General features: G+C 45.8%; 1 protein-coding gene across 2 annotated transcripts in view; it reads right to left on the bottom strand.

The window, feature by feature from the left end:
• dpysl3 (dihydropyrimidinase like 3) overlaps positions 1 to 20,457 on the bottom strand; it is a 35,295-nt gene extending 14,838 nt beyond the window's left edge. The window contains exons 1-8 of one of the 2 annotated variants that reach the window (XM_031826921.1): positions 20,089 to 20,457; positions 6,667 to 6,755; positions 5,368 to 5,552; positions 3,938 to 4,106; positions 2,725 to 2,782; positions 2,287 to 2,367; positions 1,572 to 1,640; positions 840 to 960 (exon numbers count right to left, since the gene is read on the bottom strand). In XM_031826921.1, coding sequence (XP_031682781.1) covers positions 840 to 960; positions 1,572 to 1,640; positions 2,287 to 2,367; positions 2,725 to 2,782; positions 3,938 to 4,106; positions 5,368 to 5,552; positions 6,667 to 6,755; positions 20,089 to 20,442 — 1,126 coding nt within the window. In that variant the 5' untranslated portion in view covers positions 20,443 to 20,457. Of the gene's footprint in view, positions 1 to 839; positions 961 to 1,571; positions 1,641 to 2,286; positions 2,368 to 2,724; positions 2,783 to 3,937; positions 4,107 to 5,367; positions 5,553 to 6,666; positions 6,756 to 14,742; positions 14,925 to 20,088 lie in introns of those variants that run through there. The other variant, XM_031826922.1, reaches the window with a different exon arrangement.
• Between the last annotated feature and the right edge of the window lie 456 nt (positions 20,458 to 20,913).

Here is a 20,913-nt window from a genome sequence, read left to right as displayed (position 1 = left end):
ACTCACCTTATTCTCCTGAAAATGTACTCACTCGTTAACTAATCTCCCACTTACCAGGTTGATCCCACATTAATAAACACATTTGAACGAAAGGAATAATCAAATCTAAGTAAAAGGTCTGGCGAAACAGCTGAAATAGCTTGTAGTAAAGATCTGATGTTCTCCAAGCGAGTCTCTCTCTCTCTCTCTCTCTCTCTCTCTCTCTCTGGGCTCTGACATGACAAATCGGATGTCAGCACTGAGGAACAGGGCCAGCCAGTGACGAAAGCAAGACATCCTGGGAGCACATCTCCATGCCAGGCGACCCTCGCATGCTTCCGACATGAGGACATGCAAACAGCATTTTTCCCTCTCTGCCACTTCCTCAAAAAAGTGTCCATCTTTCTCTCCATCCCACACAAAAGGCCTGCTCTCTCTCCCTGCTCCTCTGTGATGAATGGTGGAGACAGATTTTACCTGACACTTTACTACGGTGAACCCCAGGAAATAAGGTAGGGATTCTTCTCAAAACGGTCCTTCTTCTATCCGGTCTGTCTACTAGACCAGAACGGACCTATGGTGTAAAATCTAGAGCATGAACCAAAACACCACAATCAGCACATAAGGGCACAGGCGCATTCCTGTCCTCCAACCGAATAGAAGACTGACAGAGGCAGCAGTGAAGTTGCACGACCTTCGAGGCCCATGCAGGTCCAATGACGTACTGAAGCTCTTGTGTTCTGATATGATAGATATTGTTTCCAGGCTTCCACTGTGACTTTCAAATATATAATTCAGCTGCCTGATTGACATGCTAATCACAGCACAATGCCAGTCAGCCACACTGGCAACCCATGTACCTTTTTTCCTGGCCTGTGAGATGATGTCGGCAGCACTCTTGCTCATGACCCTGGTCACGTACAGAGGGCAGTTGGTCTGGCTGGCAATGGTGATGGCACGGAACACAGCCTCCGCCTCCAGCTAGATGGGGGGAGGGGGGGGGGGGTCGACGGATACGGTGACACATACGCATGCATGCAGGCACACAGGGACAGACAGGCAGACGGACAGGCAGGCAGTCGGACACATATAGAACAATCAATTAGTCTACGAACAGATTCAACTAAACCTGGACTGGCAACCTCACCTATTGCCAGTGCACTTGTGTTCTGCTGTAACCCAGTCTGGAAGCGGTCACTGATGCAATGCCAGCTTTGATTTGGGACCAAGCTCCACTCTGTTAGTGGTGCTGCGGTATCACATTGTTTTGTTTGTTCCAATAATTACAATTGGAAGAATTACCAGAGTGCATTTTTTAAAAATATATCTGTTATTTTACATTTGGTCTGTATTTGTCAGCGAACAGATGTGTGCAAACGTGCATTTATACCTTACTGATTCCACACAATTCCGCTGACACACACACACGGACACACACACACACACACACACACACACACACACACACACACACACACACACACACACACACACACACACACACACACACACACTCACACACTCACACACACACACACACACACACACACACACACACACACACACACACACAGTATAGTATAGTTTCCCACCTCCTCTGGCCTGCTCAGCACGTGTCCCTCTGGTCCAGTAATTCCCATCTCCAGCATGCGTGCCTGCTCCTGTGGAACAGACAGACAGCAGAACCGTGTTCATCTGAATTCACCCCAGCCTCTGGCACACACACACACACATGCGTACACACCTTCATGCCCGCCCACCTTCACGCACGCACACACACACACACACACCAGCACCACAAACAGACATATGGCAGTATCTAACCCTGCATCAATAACACATTGCATGGAGAGATGCCTTGGCTGGGAGAAAGCGGTGAGTGGTTAACTGTTGTATGGAGGTTTTCACCCTAATATTCACCCTTGACAGCTTTGGGGTAACTTTGGGACATGATACTGGGGCTCAGACAGCGAGGAAGCAGGCTTTATAGTCTCTCCAGACAGATCTCAGACACTCTAAATCTCGGAAGGAATCAGAACCAGCTATTAAGGTTCACCCAGCTCCCTCCTAGGACCCTACAGTCAGTCCTAACACAGAGTAACATAAACCGCATCCACACATTACCTGTCACTGTCCTGCACTAACCCCTCTCAACCTCAATTTCCCTTTTCTTTTGATACAGTATCTATGGGAGTCGTTTTAGTCTGGGGGAACAGGACAATGTATGACTGGATGGTGATGCACTGTGATAAAGGTCAAAGGTTGAGCCAGGGAGGAGAGGGGGGGGGGGGGTGACAGGTGGGTTACCTCGGCGATGATCTCTCCATTCTCAGCATGGACCTGCACAATGCCACCCATCTCTCCCAGGAAGGTAAAGATCTCATACAGCTGTAGAGACACATTCATAGAACAGAGTAGAAACATTAAACATTACACAGTAAGGTGAAAGGTCGCAGTCCACCCACATCAGATCGCACATAGGAAGCCACACGATGTCTGCTATAATAAACTACCAATTACTGGGTGGTCACCATACATGACTAAACTAGCCTGGCGTGGGCTGCTCTAGTTTAAAATAGTCTAGCATTACCACAGTGCCTCCATATAGGCCTCATAATTTGCAGACATGGTCATTTTTTCCATTGATTATAGTCTGGTGGGACTGTCATCCACGTGCTTGCCAAGCAGAGCCGAGCAGGGCTCACCAACATGGTATGTTGCTGTAGGCTATTTAGCATACTGTACCTCACTGTTGCTCATCTGGTAGAAGTCCTTATAGGCCATGTAGACCTGGAAAGAGTTTCACACCTGAGAGAGAGAGAGAGAGAGAGAGAGAGAGAGAGAGAGAGAGAGAGAGAGAGAGAGAGAGAGGAGAGAGAGAGAGAGAGAGAGAGAGAGGGAGAGAGAGAGGGAGAGAGAGAGAAGAAAAAAGAGAGAGAGAAAAAAAAGAGAGAGAAAGAGAGCGAGGTAAAGGGAGAGAAAAGAGAGAGAGAGAGAGAGAGAAAGAGATGAAGTGAGAAAAACGTGAGAGATAGAGTGAGAGAGAGAAAAAAAAGAGAGAGAAAGAAAGAGAGAGGGATAAAGAGAGAATAAAGAGAGAGATAGTGAGAGAGAAACAACACAAAGTGAGAACAGTCCTGTGATAATGACAGTTTATTCATGGAGCCCAAAAAATGATTCCTCATCAGGCATGTATGCCTTCAGCCAAAGTGACTGGAGTTCAGGGCCTGACTGTCATTACCAGAAAATGATCACAGTGAATTATTGTAATGTTTTTTTTATGGGTCAATTCATCCGGTAAGCGATGGGTTGCCAACTGGTGATATGACACGAAAATAAAATGTAATTCATTCATTCACCAAGAGGCCTGTCCTCTGCTCTCTGGACACTGTGGCTGTGTTGGGGCAGCCTAACGGGTCTGTCCACCCTGTCCTGTGGCTAAGTTATCTAGCTGGGCGTAAAACCACAGAGGGTCCCCTCAGCCCTCAAGAGGACCACACCCTCCTGCAGATGGACAGTGGTGTTTGGATTTGGCCAGGTATGGACCACAGATCCTGGGAGCGGACTGGACGCCTGTGGCTGGGGGACGGACTGAGATTATGGGCCAGAGACAAGGAGGAGGAGGAGGAGGAAGAGGAGGAGGAAACCACGGAACGTCCGTCTGTCTGTGCAGAGGACTGTAAACCCTTACACTGCAGCAGCACTAAGGGACTTTCTCTAAGGAGGCTTAACTCTTTGTCTGGATCCAAAGAGGATTCCCAGTGGATCCTCACCTCTAAACTCAAAAGCATGATCCTCTCCATCCAGTTTATATTCAGACTGACAGATATTTGTGATAAACAGCACCCTGCCTAACCATTTGGTAGTGGATGAGTTTCCTCCCAAGCATACTGAAATCAAATCCACTTTAATTTCCATATACTGGCTGACTGTCCCCTTGTTGGTGTGTGGCTGGTCATTACCTTTCTCCTTGAGCAGTGTGTCTACTTCCTGCTTGACGCTGTCGTTCCAGTGGGTGATGTCCACATGGAGGGAATAGTCACAGCAGGTCTTTTCATCGGCCCAGCTCCTCCACTGCTCAAAGGCCTCAATCAGACTGTTGCCCGGCTCTGGGATCACATGGTCCACTGCAGGCAGGGAGGAAAGGAGACATAGAGAGATATGGATTAGGGAGCGTAGGAGAGAGAGAGAGAGAGAGAGAGAGAGAGAGAGAGACAGACAGACAGAGAGTGACAAAGGGAGAGACAGGATGTTACTAGTGCTGCTTGTCCTGTTTGTGTTATATAACTCACAATGCCAGTGTCTCCTCTGCCAGTGGCTTTCAACACAATGTCAGACGTCAATGGAAATGTCTGTATGTCTGAGTGTGTGCTTGGGTCACATCGACTTCACCGTTCATTTTAGTCTGAGGCTCAGATCAGCTCAAGAGATGAAGAGAAATGCCCCCTAGTCACTGATGTAATATATGTGCCGGCTGCCCTGACCGCCTGACCACTTCCTGATCCAATTAAAGACTGCCCAGATCCCTCTGAGTGTGATAATGCGATCTCGAGTCAACAGCAACCAAGAAAAGATATGTTGTTTACTATGTTGACTCTCTGACCGAGGCTTTATGGCTTGTAACTCTGTGTCACAGACGTGAATAGAGGGGTGAATAGGCTAATGGACTACATGAGTGAGCTGGAGGCAGTTCTTCCTTCACAGGGCCACAGACAACAGACAGTTCAGTACCAGTTGATCATAGTGAGTCATTCCTATCTACCAGCTGTTCCATCTGTGTGTTCGGCCCATTTTTGGGGGCTTGGGCTGGGATGCCTCACACACAGCTCGCCTATTTCCACGGGACTAGTGTTTCACTACGTACGCACACCCCCCCTAGCCCCTCCTCGTTCCCCCCCTCTCCCCACGGCCTTTGTGTGGTCCCCTGGACTGCTGCCCACACTAGCTGATGTAGGAGAGCTCAGAGACCCTCTACTCCCCCTTTATCTCGTGCTCTGGCTTTCTCTCTCTCTCTTTCTCTCTCTCTCTCTCTCTTCCTCCTCCTCCTCAATGGATAAAGCTGCCACATGGCTGCCCCCTCACAATCTACACTGTGTTTGTCTACAATCTCACACTGCCACAGGCGAGTAGCGTGGATTATAATCTTGCCTCAATTCTCAACTAAAATCAGATAATAACCACAGACATACAGTAAACAGTACGATTCAGGCTTTCTGTATGTAATTGGATGTAATTGATACAGGAGTCTTTCCATGTCATGAGGGTCGTTAACTACAACAATCCCTCCTATGGGGCCCCTGCAGTCTGTTACTGTGATACCCTCAGACCTCCCACCCACCTCCCCCAGTGAGAAACACATGATCCATGGCTCCCTTCCCTCCCGCTCACCGATCATGGTGGTTCCCCCAGCCAGGGCCGCCTTGGATCCCTGGGAGAAGTCATCTACGGTGGTGGTGCCCCGGTAGGGCATCTGGAAGTGTGTGTGGATGTCAATGCCACCGGGGATCACCATCTTTCCGTTGGCCTCGACGGTCTTGATCCCTCCTGGGACGATCAGGTTGTCTCCAATCTGCCTGGACGTTTAGAAGGGGAGAAAAGCCATGTCAGGGCAGGGGTATCATCGAGTTGACACAATGCTGTGCATTCATGATATGAACAGCTAAATAGCTAATGAATGAACTGAAATGAATATATTATCATGTCATAAGAAATGTAGTTTTGCTCACGGCTGACTGGTGTACAGTAAAGGTCATCCAATGGAAAGCTAACGGTGACCCAGCAACATTAGTAAACTATCAATCCTTACAGATTGGATGAAAGTCATTAGAGCGTGTCAAACAGCAGCTTGGAGGGCTGCCGTGCAGACAGACAGACAGACAGACAGACAGACGTGCAGACAGACAGACAGACAGACAGACAGACAGACAGACAGACAGACAGACAGACAGACAGACAGACAGACAGACAGACAGACAGACAGACAGACAGACAGACAGACAGACAGACAGACAGACAGACAGAGGGCAGTGCCGGTCTGTCTGTCCGTCTGCGCCAGTAGTAGCAGCCAGGTCAACGCTAGCCTGGTCAACGCTAGCCTGGTCAACGCTAGCCTGGTCAATGCTAGCCTGGTCAACGCTAGCCTGGTCAACGCTAGCCTGGTCAATGCTAGCCTGGTCAACGCTAGCCTGGTCAACGCTAGCCTGGTCAACGCTAGCCTGGTCAACGCTAGCCTGGTCAATGCTAGCCTGGTCAACGCTAGCCCGGTCAACGCTAGCCCGGTCAACGCTAGCCTGGTCAACGCTAGCCCGGTCAACGCTAGCCTGGCCTGCTTAATTGGTATGTAGCTCTAACCTTCCTGCGGGTGATTTAACTATCAGAGCTCCTCTTTGGGAGCACACAGGACAAAGGGTCTAATAGGCTGATCGAGTGGGAACAGGAAAGGGGGGGGAAAGAGTGCCCTTCCAAGAGCAGGGAGGAATGTACTCCCTTTGCCTTTCTTCTGGCCCAGCGCGCTGTGCACCACTATGCACTGTCTGGATCTGTATGGCACTTGAAATGACTGTCATTTGTGGTTGTGTTACCTACCTTAGTTAAATGCACTGACTGTAATTCACTCTGGATAAGAGCATCTGTAAAATGTAGATGTAAATGCATGGGAGGACGTGACAGTCAAGCATTGTGTCTTACTTAATGACGCCATCCTCCATGTAGATGTCAGCATAAAAGGACTGGTCATCATTGACAATCCTCCCGCCTTTGACCAGAAGCCTGTCGCTCTGGAGAGAGAGAAAGAAAGAAAGAAAGAAAGAGAGAGAGCGGGAGAAAGAAAGAGAGGAGAGAGAGAAAGAAAGGGGTGGGGTTGGAAGGGAGGGAGGGAGGGAGGGAGGGAGGGAGGGAGGGAGGGAGGGAGGAGGGAGGGAGGGAGGGAGGGAGGGAGGGAGGGAGGGAGGGAGGGAGGGAGGGAGGGAGGGAGGGAGGGAGGGAGGGAGGGAGGGAGGGAGGGAATGTTAGAAAGCCCAAAGCAATGGCATCAGTATTCTGTCAATTCCAGCAGACACTTCTTTTTTTGTGTTTTTGGGGGGGGGTTCTTGTTGTTGCGCAATCTCCCATCAGCAGCTGGGGTGAAACAAGAGCCATTTGTTTGGAATGTCTGACTCCCCTATCCACACAAGACAGGGCTACTGAGAATTGCCTGCCACTCACACAGATTACATAGTAACTACACAGTAACCTACATTTTACACATTGCTGGATGGGTGGATGGCCCAGTAGTCACATAGATGAGGTTGGACTAGATAGACAAGACTAGATAACATAGGCTGTGAGAAAGGGCGTTGTCGTCTAGCCCCTCAGCTGCTGCGACAGAGACAGCCACTAGACCACTGGCGAACCATCTCCATGGTAACCCTTTGCTACAGTAGGGTCACTCAGACAGGCTTGAGCGGCGGGCTGGCATGTCTGTTAGAGACACGCCTCACAGGGAACAGGGCATAATGCTGAGCGACAGCGAATGGCCCACGACTGCTCCCTGGCAGAGAGAGAGACAGAGAGACGCAGAGAGAGAGAGACAGAGAGAGACAGAGAGAGACGCAGAGAGAGAGAGACAGAGAAAGACAGAGAGACAGAGAGAGAGAGAGAGAGACGCAGAGAGAGAGACAGAGAGAGAGAGAGAGACAGAGACAGAGACAGAGAGAGAGACAGAGAGAGAGAGAGAGAGAGAGAGACAGAGAGAGAGAGAGAGAGAGAGAGAGAGAGAGAGAGAGAGAGATGCTGTAATGTTGACATTAGCGTTGAGGCCTCTCCTCTGGTCAGTCCATTAGATTCTAGAACTAGACCAGGACATAGATTGACCTCAACCAAAGTCAAATGGCTTTTTTTAACAGTATGAATAATGTATGTACGGTACCCATTATCCTTTCACACTGTGTAAAATACCTAGGTTCAGTTCACTGCCCCGTAAGGAAACAGAATCAGAGTGTTCCAATTGGAACGTGGTGTGATTTGTGATTCACCATCTTGGCCGTGGAGCCAAGATAGTAAACACACCCCTCCCTACGGCTTTAATTGAAGCCATACTGTACTGTATACACGTAGCCTTAGTGATATATCCCCGACACCTGCACAGTCTTCCAGACAGTGTGGTAGGGACGGGATGGAGGGTCTTCTGAGCCACACAGGTCGCCCCAGTCTGCCTGGAACCGGCAACACACTGTGTACAGCACAGAGGCAGACAGAAAGAGAGCACGTATACTGTATACAGGGTCACTTACAGAATGGCCCCCCCCACCACCTACACAATGCACAGCCCCTCCTAATCTATACCATACCACTACCTTCAGGGGTTTTGGAACTGAGTGTGCTTCAGATTGCTAGTATATAAGCAGATGGTACTGCGTAATAATATTCCACATTTCTCACACAATGCAGCTGGCTAGCCGCTACGAGGGGGAAGGCTGGATATCGTGGCTAGCTAAGGGGTGATGGTTTAGTGACCTTAGGGAAGTGAATGTATCTAACACCAGCCCTAAGATCATGAGGACGTCATCTCCCTTCAATGATCCCTATATGGTGTTTGATGCATGGTCCAGACCAGGCCTGGGCAACTCCTGATTGGTGTCACACTTTCCCCCCCTGCCCTAACCAACACAGCTGATTTCAACTAATTGCATTCTAAACTGAAGATCGTGATTAGTTGATTATTGGAGTCAGGTGTGTTAGCTGGGGCTGGGGCAAAAGTTGATCTAGATGGTCTACTGTGCTGCATAGGTCCCTGGGCTATACTGTGTTGCAGTAAAGACATACCCACATGCCCCGGGCCTGACTGCATGTTGTGTGCCTGAACACCCGCCCCCGTCTGTCACTGTCCTACCTCGGGCCTCAGTCCTGATATCACCAATCGGATCCAGGATCAAAACTGAATGCTCACTTTCATCATATCTGACTAACCGTCATCATACTCTACTGCTGTAATTATACCACCATCTACCACCATCTATGACCACACTGCCAAAATATTATACAGATATATTACTTCATTTATTGCTTCTTCAATCATACATCATAATTTGAGATCCTGTGGCAAAACCTCTTAACGGTCTAACTTAGCTACGTCTAAGCTCAGCCCTTCCACTCACAGGCCCAGAAACAGGCCCCAATAGGGCTTCATGTCAGATACCACAAGCAACAGATGTAGGATCTTAATTTGATCACCCTGTTGTAGGAGAAGTTGCAGGAAATGTAAAATATGTAGTGTATTTGAGGTTGCAAAAAGGCTTCTGAAGATTGTAACTTCCACTTAGAAATTTTAGACTTGATTTCCCCTTACAAAAAAATGTAAACCTGAAAACGCAGTCTCAAATAGCTGCCTGTCCCTTTTAATAGCCAGGCAACAACACACATTTCAGCAAATAAATGCCTGTTTCAAATAAATGCCGGGTGTAAATTAATTGTTTACGAGGTTACCATGAATTACCATGGATTGTTTAAGGTTTAATGTTTGATTTGTTAGTTTAAATAATTCAGTAATGACTCTAAAAAACTATAGCAATCATCTGTTTTTTTTATTGCCAGTAAGAAACTGCTAGCCATTGGCTGCCTACATCTGAGAACTACTAGCTAACTGGCAAGCACCAAAATAGTCAATAACTTCGGGAGTACTGACCCAGGAAATCTGCAGACACCCCTCTAGTGGCAAAAGTAAGAACTGCCGAAAATGCACAGTCAAAGAGGAGAATAATTATTGTCAAGGAAAAGTACAAAAAAAAAATTGAAATAGAGGCATACTAAGAAAAAAAGAAACATAACACAGTGTGTAAATGATAACACACTACAGGAAATTATTAACTGATTACAATTCTGGAAGTGAATGCTGGAATAAAACAATTAACTACGCAAATGAGCAAAAGCTGTGCATTAAGGAAATAGACACCCGACTCAAACAGAAGCCTGTCTCAAATAAGCGCCCGTTGTGTTAAGTGATTTAAGAAAATAGGCTATTAATTGAAGTTTTATGGTAAACCCTTACAAAAATGTCCATCATACTTCACATAATAATTCACATTTTCCGTTGCTGCAGGATTATTTTCCTGCTGTAGCAAACTGGGTCAAATTAAGATCCTACATATATAGGCCTTTGTCCACCATCTCAATGCTTCATTGAGATTGGATTAATGGAGCAGAATAAGTTCCTATATAAAAGAATAATAGAAATAAATGAGAGAAAGTTCAATGTTTTTGGAGGTCCTTTTCATCAAGGTTTGCCATTTTGTGAACATTGGTGTTTTTATGTGGTGGAACCTTGCTGTGGCTGGAAATGACTGAATGCACTGAAATGTTCATAGGCCAGTGGTCTCCGCTGTGTAAACAAGGGTATCTCCCAAGTGATTATAATGATCAGAGAATCCAGTGATTTCCCTGGGCTCAGTATGAAACCCCAAACCCTCAAATGCATAACTCTGTAGAAATCCCACTGAAAAGAACGACGGAAAAGAAAGATAGTCTTTGTTTTTGCAAGACATTCCTCACCCTTTGTTTACAACATAAATATATCAATTAAAAGAGCAAAACGATACAGACAATCTGCAGTTGGTTAAAACCCTTTGACAGAATCCCGTAGTTGCAGTAGTGTTCATATGAGACCAGCCAAAATCCTTGAGGTGTGACTGTACACCATTGGTCTACAGTGGTGGATTTGCAGATGGGTCATGACAGGAGCTGTAAAATGTTGTTCACTGTTAAACTTACCATGCAGAGCTTGAGGAAAGGGATGGAACCAACTGATATGAAAATCACACACACCTGTGTGGTCGCCGTATCATTACAGTACTACTAAAATCACACACACCTGTGTGGTCGCCGTATCATTACAGTACTACTAAAATCACACACACCTGTGTGGTCGCCGTATCATTACAGTACTACTAAAATCACACACACCTGTGTGGTCGCCGTATCATTACAGTACTACTAAAATCACACACACCTGTGTGGTCGCCGTATCATTACAGTACTACTAAAATCACACACACCTGTGTGGTCGCCGTATCATTACAGTACTACTAAAATCACACACACCTGTGTGGTCGCCGTATCGTTACAGTACTACTAAAATCACACACACCTGTGTGGTCGCCGTATCGTTACAGTACTACTAAAATCACACACACCTGTGTGGTCGCCGTATCGTTACAGTACTACTAAAATCACACACACCTGTGTGGTCGCCGTATCGTTACAGTACTACTAAAATCACACACACCTGTGTGGTCGCCGTATCGTTACAGTACTACTAAAATCACACACACCTGTGTGGTCGCCGTATCGTTACAGTACTACTAAAATCCCATTCCATGAAAAAAAGGTTCCAAGGAAATCAGAGGGGAAACTATATCCATACTATGTCTAAGGACATTTCTGGCATAACAGTATCTTCCTCACTGACTCTTTGTGCATTCACGTTTCTCCCCCCGTTACCTTTAACGTAGGCTACACATCATCTCAAACGTATCACTTTGCCCTCGACGGGTAACTGGGAGGAGTGTGTGTCGTGTACTTGGTCTGGTGCTGTCCACTTTGGTCGACGTCAAAGCCCCGCCTAATCACTTAGGCTGACCTTGACTAATGGTCATGTGCCATTGGGCCTACCCCCCCCCGCCTGTCAATCAACCAGGCTGCAGCCAGTCACAGTAAAGGAGAACCAAAAAGACCTTAATGGGTAGCGTGTCTATGTTTGCTGCCCAAATGGCACTGGATAAAAGGCCTCGGTCAGTGCTTATAAGGAATAGGGGGAGGGGTTTATGAACACATACAGCCTTAATGTAGAGCCTATCCACAGCACTGGCCTGGCGTGGCACACAGACAGATACTGTGTGTGTGTGTGTGTGTGTGTGTGTGTGTGTGTGTGTGTGTGTGTGTGTGTGTGTGTGTGTGTGTGTGTGTGTGTGTGTGTGTGTGTGTGTGTGTGTGTGTGTGTGTGTGTGTGTGTGTGTGTGTGTGTGCGTGCGTGCGTGCGTGTGTGTGTAGGGGGGGGGGTCACAGGATTTCATTAATAGTCTAAGCTTACACAATGTGGAACAATCGGAGGATTAGGGTCGTGAGACATGCTCGTGATAAAATCTCCTCATGAGGTCAAAAAGGCCCAAGTGGACAGTGGTTTGCTGCAATTTGACATTGGGAACAGCCAATAATAAGTCCTTGTACACGAGGTTGATACGCAAGCCAGAACATACTAAAGATAGTCTAAAGGAAGTATGCTGCATTGTGAAGGTTTGTGAAGGTTTTTCCACACTGACCAAATTGAGACGAGAACACATTACCGTCAGAGAAGCATTTGCAACAGGCCAGTTCTTGTGGACATCTGCAGAGTTCGACTGGGAACAATGCTGCCATGTGTTGTTGCTAACATGGAAAACACAGCAGCCAAAACACACAGAGCCAAGAGGATATTACAGAGGCATCCATTAACTGTGAGACCCTTATCTGTGAGGCGGGCAGGCAGGCAGGCGGGCGGGCAGGCGGGCGGGCAGGCCGAGACCAATGGAAGGGGAAAGCCTTCCTGCTGCATGCGAGCCAGTGCCTCTGCTTCCCTCAGCCGTGTTGCTTAGTGACAAAAATATTGACTTTTCGCTCAAAAGCACATGATTAATTTCTTTCTGCAGAAAAGTCAAAACAATAGGACATTTCAATCGAAATAAATTGCCTAGCCACCACATCACAGAGGCAGGTCTCCAGCAGTGTGATCTTGTGATAGGCCAAAGTACACTCAAATCTGGTTCCGATTGGGCCTGCCCACCATCTCCTTCCAAAATGGGAAAATGGCCTCATGTCAAGAGGCTAGAGCTAGGGAAACAAGGTTAACCGAGGTGCTATGTCTCTATGCAGGTTACCATGGAGAGTGGATGGCAATAGCTGGGTGGTTACTGCAGGATGTTTTGATTGCAGTCAGGCCCACTTTGCAGACAGTGTGGGGATGGAGGCGCCCTGTTTTGAGGTGCCGGTTCGGGGGAATCGTGTTTTTTTCTGGGTAAGGCCTGTCAGTCCTGCCCACATATACAGGTTCCAGCTGGAGGGGATTATTGATGACATGCACGGCACTACAGTGGGCTACTGTGAGGACATGGAAAAACCATAACCACACCTAGAAATCTGACATGGCCTCCGTTGTTCCCAGACATAGGGAAACAGCTGGAATGTAGGGGGTAGAAATAAACGAGGAAAATCATTCCCAATACAATATCTTTCTCAGATTGTCAGGCTATAGCCTACATGTAATTACACTGTAAAGAACTGTCTATTAATAATTGTTTAAAGGATATTAGATTCTCCATTATGTCAAGTTGGTGCTATCACACATTATTTTGGAGTCAGGTAAATATTGTACATATTGTACAATAGGGTAAAGGCATAGGTCTACAAGAAGGTAGATATGTAGAATTGATGATGAAGCATAAAATAATGCCCCCAGGGGCCTGTACAGCCTGAGGTCCTAGATTTAGCAGCAGGTGTATTACCTTTACAGGCCACACAAAGATGTTCAAAGCCCCCACAAAATAAAATATGTAAATATATACACATAGAAAACATGCACAAACGGTTCCTAAAACATTATCGTGAGTGCTGATGCTCTACATATGAGAGGACCGCTGCAAGCCAGGCGGCATCCACCCCCAATCAGTCAGTGATATCAGACGAGACAAAGGGCGTCTCTCCTGGAATAAAACATCACCCTTAGCCGCAACAATGAACACGCAGCCATTTCAGACATACCCAGAGCTGTGCAGCAGCATCAATCCCGTCAATCAGGTTGCTTGCACCGATTTAAACTCCCAACCCCTTTGAGCACCGCACCGCACCGGCGAATTCTGTTACATTATGTTCTAGTGATGCAGAATTCGAAATGACCCATTTTACAGGCGGGTTATCGCATCTGATCACACATGGGCGTGGGAGATTCTTTTTTCTCTCTCCCTGCACCAGTCCAGACGCTCAGATTGCCTACAGCTGGACAAAAAAATATGTATTTGACAGAATTTGTGTGTACAACGTGGTTTATTATGATACATAATTAAAGTTGTTCAATAATGAAAACGAATAGGCCATATATTTCCTCGATTCACACAGTAATAACTTATTTATTCCTTTGTATTCGTTTTTTCTTATCATGGGAGGCCGAGTTTTCAACATATTTGGCCCTGTAGGCTACAAAAAAAAGAATCCAAAACGCGATGTTATGTATTATTTATTTGGAAAAGAATATGATTTCCTACAGCATTTTCTCTCTTTCCTCAATCGTTCCAGTTGCCACAATTTAGTTTAAAAAAAACGAAAGTTCTAACAATTAGAGTCCAGTGTGAAGATGTGGGTTATTTGATTTATTTCATTATATATCTTGCACATGAGCCACATGCACTGCGCACGGGTACCATGCCATCCTCAACAAAGAAGATGCAAGTTACCTTTAAGAAAACGCCTTGTTCTGTCTCTCCGGCTGTCACTATTGTGGCCAATCATGCCACCTCATTCCGCACTACTTAGCACTCTATTTCATTTTCCAGCGGCTATGTTCAATAGACTATCATAATGGTTAGGAAAATATTCCAAGCGGATGAGAAAAGCCTGTATGCATCTGCCCATTAATTGCTATTGCCACAGCTCTGAATAGCGGTTACATTTTAAAAAAGGAAATACAAAACCAATGCACTGATTTGCATCAATCAAGCATGCAAGTTTCAAGAATAATTGAGGCAGATATTACTTTCTACTTACTGTGATCTTTGGAATATTCTTTTTGCCTTGATAAGAATGCCCAGACATGATTGCGACTGAAAACTGATTCCACCTCTGAACAAAGCCTTGAAATATTCCCCTCTGGATGCTTCTGCGGCTACAGCCTGGATGGGAAAACTAGGGAATGGTCGCCTCTCTCTGCAATGTAAAGTGCGCTTCGTAGTGAGCTAGAAAGTCTACTCTGATCATCCGGTGGACTCCTCCCTCAATACAGTCTAATTTGTAAAGCTGCAATGCTCAAATCATTCCACAAGAGGACGCTCAACAGCAGGTGTTGGCGACCACTATGAGCCCGCTACTTTATAGCTTTGTTGTGTAAACTCAATGGTGTGTTCAACGTGCTATGCATGCAGCGCTGATAGATCCCAGCAGGCCAACAATGCACTAGTTAATTCACGGCTGAATTGATCATAAGAACCGGTGCGGCCGTGGATAGCCAATGGGCAGAGCATGTAGGTACCACGCAGTAGACTAAGCCTATATACTGTATTCTCTGTGGAGCTGAGACAAGAGGGGCGTGGGCCTGACAGGTTAGACTACTGTACCAAATGAGCTAGAGGAGGGTGCAACTGAAGCTAAGAATGGGGCAGGCTGTCCTATCTGCTTCAGCTGTGTAGTCCTATTTCTAAGCTCAGCAAGTGACAAATCCACTTTTTTTTTATTTATTGGAAGTCGGTGTTTTCACTGTAAAGCAACTTATGTCAAGTTATCTTTTTCTCCAGACAAAATAAAGTAGAACGGCTCTCAAATAGGCCTACCATTTATGTTATTTTACTGGGAGTGGTCTAGCCTTCAGACACCATACAAACGGTTACCCATACACAATAGAATAGACGACTTCCGGAGTATCCACAATCCACCAATCATGTATGATTTAATGTAAAGGCAATGCATGAGTTTCTTCAGTGTCATGTGATAACTAGGAAACATGACAGGGTTGTACAGTGAGATGCAGTATTTCAGGGAGAGCTGATATCTGTGTCCATGATCTCGGTAATTATTGGGCTAGACTGGTCGACCTGTTATTATGAACAAAGAGGGTGGAGCTTGCTGGCGAGTAACAGCTGTCGGACCCACAGAGCCTGTCACTGTCCCCACCCTGCCATGTGTCTCTATTGTCTGGGCCTCAGTAGAGCAGACCCCCTTCCCTAATGCACTGATAATGAGGTTCTGTGAATCAAAAACAACACTGTGTGTGTGTGTGTGTGCGTGCGTGCATCTGTATGGTGTATGTATCTCAAAGTACCAATTGATTATCATGAATTTAAAAGGGGCTATGAGAGATGCTGTGTACATTAATCCAGTAAATATCCGTACAATATAAACAAGAAAACCGAGGAGGAAGTCATTTAGTGAGGAATGATAAGGTGCTTCCTAATAGCACACTGTTGACATGTCCTTTCATGGATGTGGACAGACCAGTTATTACTTCAGCATTTACTATCCCTGGAGAATGCATCAACAAAGCACTTCAAGTTGGCTGGATATTTCCTCTGCAAGCGCAGAAGGCCCACTGAATGAGACAGATGGAAATGTATGATATTCACATTAAAATCCAAATACAGTAATAGACAGTAATTCTTGTCTTTGATGTTCTAAAAGTAATGCACTAGAGCATACTCATAGGTACAGACAGGAAGCTGGGTATCATGTACAGGCCAGCCACAGAGGGGTGTGACAGACAGGAAGCTAGGTATCATGTATAGGCCAGCCACAGAGGGGCGTGACAGACAGGAAGCTGGGTATCATGTACAGGACAGTCACAGAGGGGTGTGGCAGACAGGAAGCTGTGTATCATGTACAGGACAGTCACAGAGGGGCATGACAGACAGGAAGCTGGGTATCATGTACAGGACAGTCACAGAGGGGTGTGGCAGACAGGAAGCTGGGTATCATGTACAGGCCAGCCACAGAGGGGTGTGACACACACCTTCCACCCTGTGGGCCAAAGGTGATTAAACCCCCTAACCCCTATCCCCCTATAGCCCCAACCCCCTGGGCCGAGCCCCTAACCCATTACCACCATGACAGGAATTTCATGGATGCTGGAAGAGTGTGGAGAGAAAGGCCATCCCTGGAGCATTACCCTGACGGGCAGAGGACAAAGAGAGGGCCCTCCCATGGTTTGGCCACCTCCCTGAATCGAAGACAAGGCAGGGCACGGAGACTCTCCATCCCTGGTTTGTTTGTATGAAGAGGTACCTACCGTTCCACTGAGACACAAGCCTTAGTGGTGTTGCTGCACAAATCAAGACTTTCAATGGAGTAGAGAAAGAGGATTAATTCCCAGTGTGCTCATGTAATGTTCAGGCGTGTCACAGGAGACTTAAGAGCTGCCCAAAAAAAATACAATTTTATGAAGATGGTTATAAATTCTTAAATATGCATTCTTAATAAATATTGTATTGTGAGGCTTCGTACTCTGGCCTCATGTGGTAGGGCATGATTATAACTTCATAATGAAACATTGATTATATATGGTACTGATAGGAGTGCACATTTGTGTGAAACAGAACCTGCATTCGCTAGACGTTTCAGCTGAAGTTCCGTTTGACATTCGCTTGCATGAGAGGGCAGAACAGAAAGAAGCTCCCAGGTTTGATTAGGCTGACATTAGTTGTCAGACTGATATGTCACCACCACAAGATGGGAGCAATACAGGACACAGTAGACTCAGATCAGACGGTCAGATCAGGGCTGCTGCATTGCAGTTCCACATCGGTCCACATGGGGACCCTAAGCAGCCACAAAAGGTATGTCAGAGTCATGGCTAGATGCAGCTGATTTATTTTTTATTTTTTACATTTTAGCTAACCCCGACTCTTTTCCTAACCTTAAACTAATTATCCTAACCTGCTACCTTTAATCTCCTGATTTGCTACGAAAAGTCCATTCTGACCGTAGCTGTATACCATCTAGTCAAAACCGCATATCAGTCTATGATGACACACACTAGTCCTCCCTGTGATGCCTGGATAGAAATGTCGCCTTGATTTATTATGCAACAGGAGACAATCTGCCATCACAGCACAAACTGGCAGAGAGTGAGAAGACACTTCACTGCGCTGAATCAGCGCCTCACGGAGTGCAGTTAGTGACCTTGGTTTTGCTTGGTCTGTCTCTTTACTTGTTCCGTGCTAAGTTTGGGTATGTGTCTAGGACTGACGGGCACAGCTATGACTATATAGTAATCATCCTCACTCAACCTAATGGATGTTCTCATCTCTGAGCCAAAGGGATTACGGTATAGCAGGGCAGGATACAGTGTCTAACCCCAAATGGCATCCTATTCCATAGTGCACTATAAAGGGAACAGGGTGCCATTTGGGAAACACACCGTGAATCATCACTTTGTGTGGCCCACAAGCTCACCTGAAGTCATTTCCAAATTGAAATATTCATTAAACCAACTTTATGATGGTTTAAAGGACAAGTGATGTTTATACTGTAATTTCCCACCAATTGCATTATAATAGGAATAAAAATGACTTCAGACACAGGATGGATTCATAACTCACATCACCTAGTCTATATTAACCACCTGAACTTCCTCGCGCAGCACGATACAAAAGAGAGACTGTTGTTGCTTGCTAGTATACCAGAAAGTGTCCATCCAGGTACACCTCCAACATCCATTCTAAGAATTAGTGCACAGATTCCAAAAATAACAGTGAGAAATATTCGAAACGCTTCAATGCTTTAATACGTTGTGTTCATTGCTCAAACCTCAAATAAACTCCACACCGATAAGTTCTGGAAGAAATGTAAGTGGAACATATGACATACATTTTTTTTTTAACTCACAGAATAATTCCTCAAAAATATCCTACTGGATTCCTTTTATATGCTCCTTATAACCTGCGAGGTCGATGTATGATCATTCAAATGCATTTGTTTTTATTTGAGACTAACAATCATAACATATGTGGCTGATATACGATTGATCGGACTTGGCAAAATGTGTTCATTTCTGTTTTGATTGGAGTGGCGTGAGTTGGCCACAAATCATAAGGCTGAGAAGTAAAGGGAGAAAGTACAAGTTGTTTGTTTAGTCCATGAGACTAAAGACTAACGCCAGGCTCAACGTGCGTTGGCAGCATGTAAGTGATCAATTGAGTAAAGCATTTCACATGACCAACTGCTCTGTGTCCCTTTGTGTGTGGCCAGAGTGAAGCAACCAAAGGATGAAAGGGTTCCTATGTCTCCCGCAGGTGATCCAGAACCACAGACCAATCTAATCAAATGCAACCAGATTTATACTGCAGCCTTCATCAAATTCCAGTATTTATAGCATTTCATTATCTTTCAGATACCTCTGCATCCCAAACATGTCCCATTGATACTGGTTGTTCCAAGTTCCCTTTTACAACTTTGTTAACTTTCCACAAGCCTGTTGAGAGGCAGAATCACACACGCACGTACACACACACACACACACACACACTTGTTCTTCCCACACACATATAAAATACTTTATTTGAATCCACAAATCACATTACAGTCGAGAAGGATTAAAACATTTCCTAGGTCATAGATATATGGGCACTTATGGATCCAGAAAGCACCTTTCTCCATACAGCAAGGCTGCCCATGACCGCTGACACAGAGCAGTAAGCTACCTCACTAGCTGCGTTGCGTATGTCCTACGCAGGCCTGCAATCTGAAGGCCACTTACTGTCAGCCTACAGTATGTACCTGGCCGAGACTCCCAAATATCAGCACAAGTTTGCGCTCATAACCAAGGCTGTTCAGGCATGACACACATGCAAATATTGTAACAGTACAACATTACCATCATGCAATTTATGTAAATGGATGACACGTGGAAGTTTGTCTACACCGTGTGATGTACAGTTTAAGCAGTTTAAACTGGATAACAAAAAACTATTTTGAAGAAAGCTAAGTAGATAGGCAATTAATAGTCAATCGCAAAAAAGAGGGAAGGAAACGTGATTGAATATTTCGCATAAACCTGTAATTGGTTGGATTGCGTATTGTGCTGTATTGATACCTTTAGTGTCAAACTGACTCTTTCTTACATCATTCAATATCCGGATGCACTTACAATGTAGTTGGCATAAACCCAACCAACCATTTTAGGAAGACAAGTTTCTCAAGGAGCCCTTTGATATGAGGAAGAACAATTTGTCAAATGTCTGTTGCCATGACACAACATGAATTGATCTGTATGCTCCTCTGAATTTAGAGTTGAGTGTCAGCTGCTGTGCGTCTCTTGTGTTGTACTGTATTTAGATCACAATTTTTTTTAACTGACGGGTACATTGATTACTGCAGACATCTGTGGCACGCAAGAGTAGAACTTACCTTTTCATCACCCAGGTTCTGTAGGACTTCCTTGCCTCTGGTACATTTTCTCTCTGTGCCAGAGTCTCTCATATCGTGCCAAATGACACTTTCTTTACATGGAGACCTCTCACTTGTAGGGCTCCTCGCCTCCTGCGCGGTCTCCGGTTTAGCAGTCCTAGGGGTTCTGTTCCCACGCTGACCGACGCTCAGAGCATCAAAATCAATGGTTTTGCTCTCGTATGCTCCCTCAACGTTGCAAAACATACCTCCGTATTTTTGTCGGGGTACCTGGTCGGCCGTTCCGGGACGGGCGAGATACACCGGTAAGTCATCATTCTCCTCCCTGTTCCAATTCTGCTTACGCTCGGCCATAATGCGCTGTAGTGAAAGGAAAGAAGGCGAAAGTAGTTCTGAAACTGTTCTAGTGTGTAGCTGCACAGAGCAGGAGGAGGCAGGGGGAGTAGGCGCGAGTCTCCAAACCAGAGGTGGCAGTGCTGCCCTGGGTCTCATGAAAACAAAGTGATACCTGCAGCAGGAGCTTTTTTTTCACCCCCTCGTGCTGTTCAGTCACACATTTGAGATGTTAGCTTACCACAGACGCACCAAACATCTTCAATGACTGCACCTGATATGGTTTTTGTCTAGGCAACTGTCATCTCCTCTAAATAGGCCTATATTGAATATCTTAAAACAAAATATCTTGCTTGTTATATAAAAACCGTAACTGGTTACTGGGTATTATTTTGTACGGGAGTAGCCTAAGATAAGCAATTTATTCAGGGACACTTGTTCAGGCAAGGGTTGTTTCTAATATTCACGTGTTTTGGCCACACCCATCTTTGG

Source organism: Oncorhynchus kisutch, linkage group LG6 (assembly GCF_002021735.2).
Source record: "Oncorhynchus kisutch isolate 150728-3 linkage group LG6, Okis_V2, whole genome shotgun sequence".
Taxonomy (NCBI): Eukaryota; Metazoa; Chordata; class Actinopteri; order Salmoniformes; family Salmonidae; genus Oncorhynchus; species Oncorhynchus kisutch.
The sequence above is the reverse complement of the archived record's forward strand: the minus strand, read 5'-3'. Positions and strand labels throughout refer to the sequence as shown.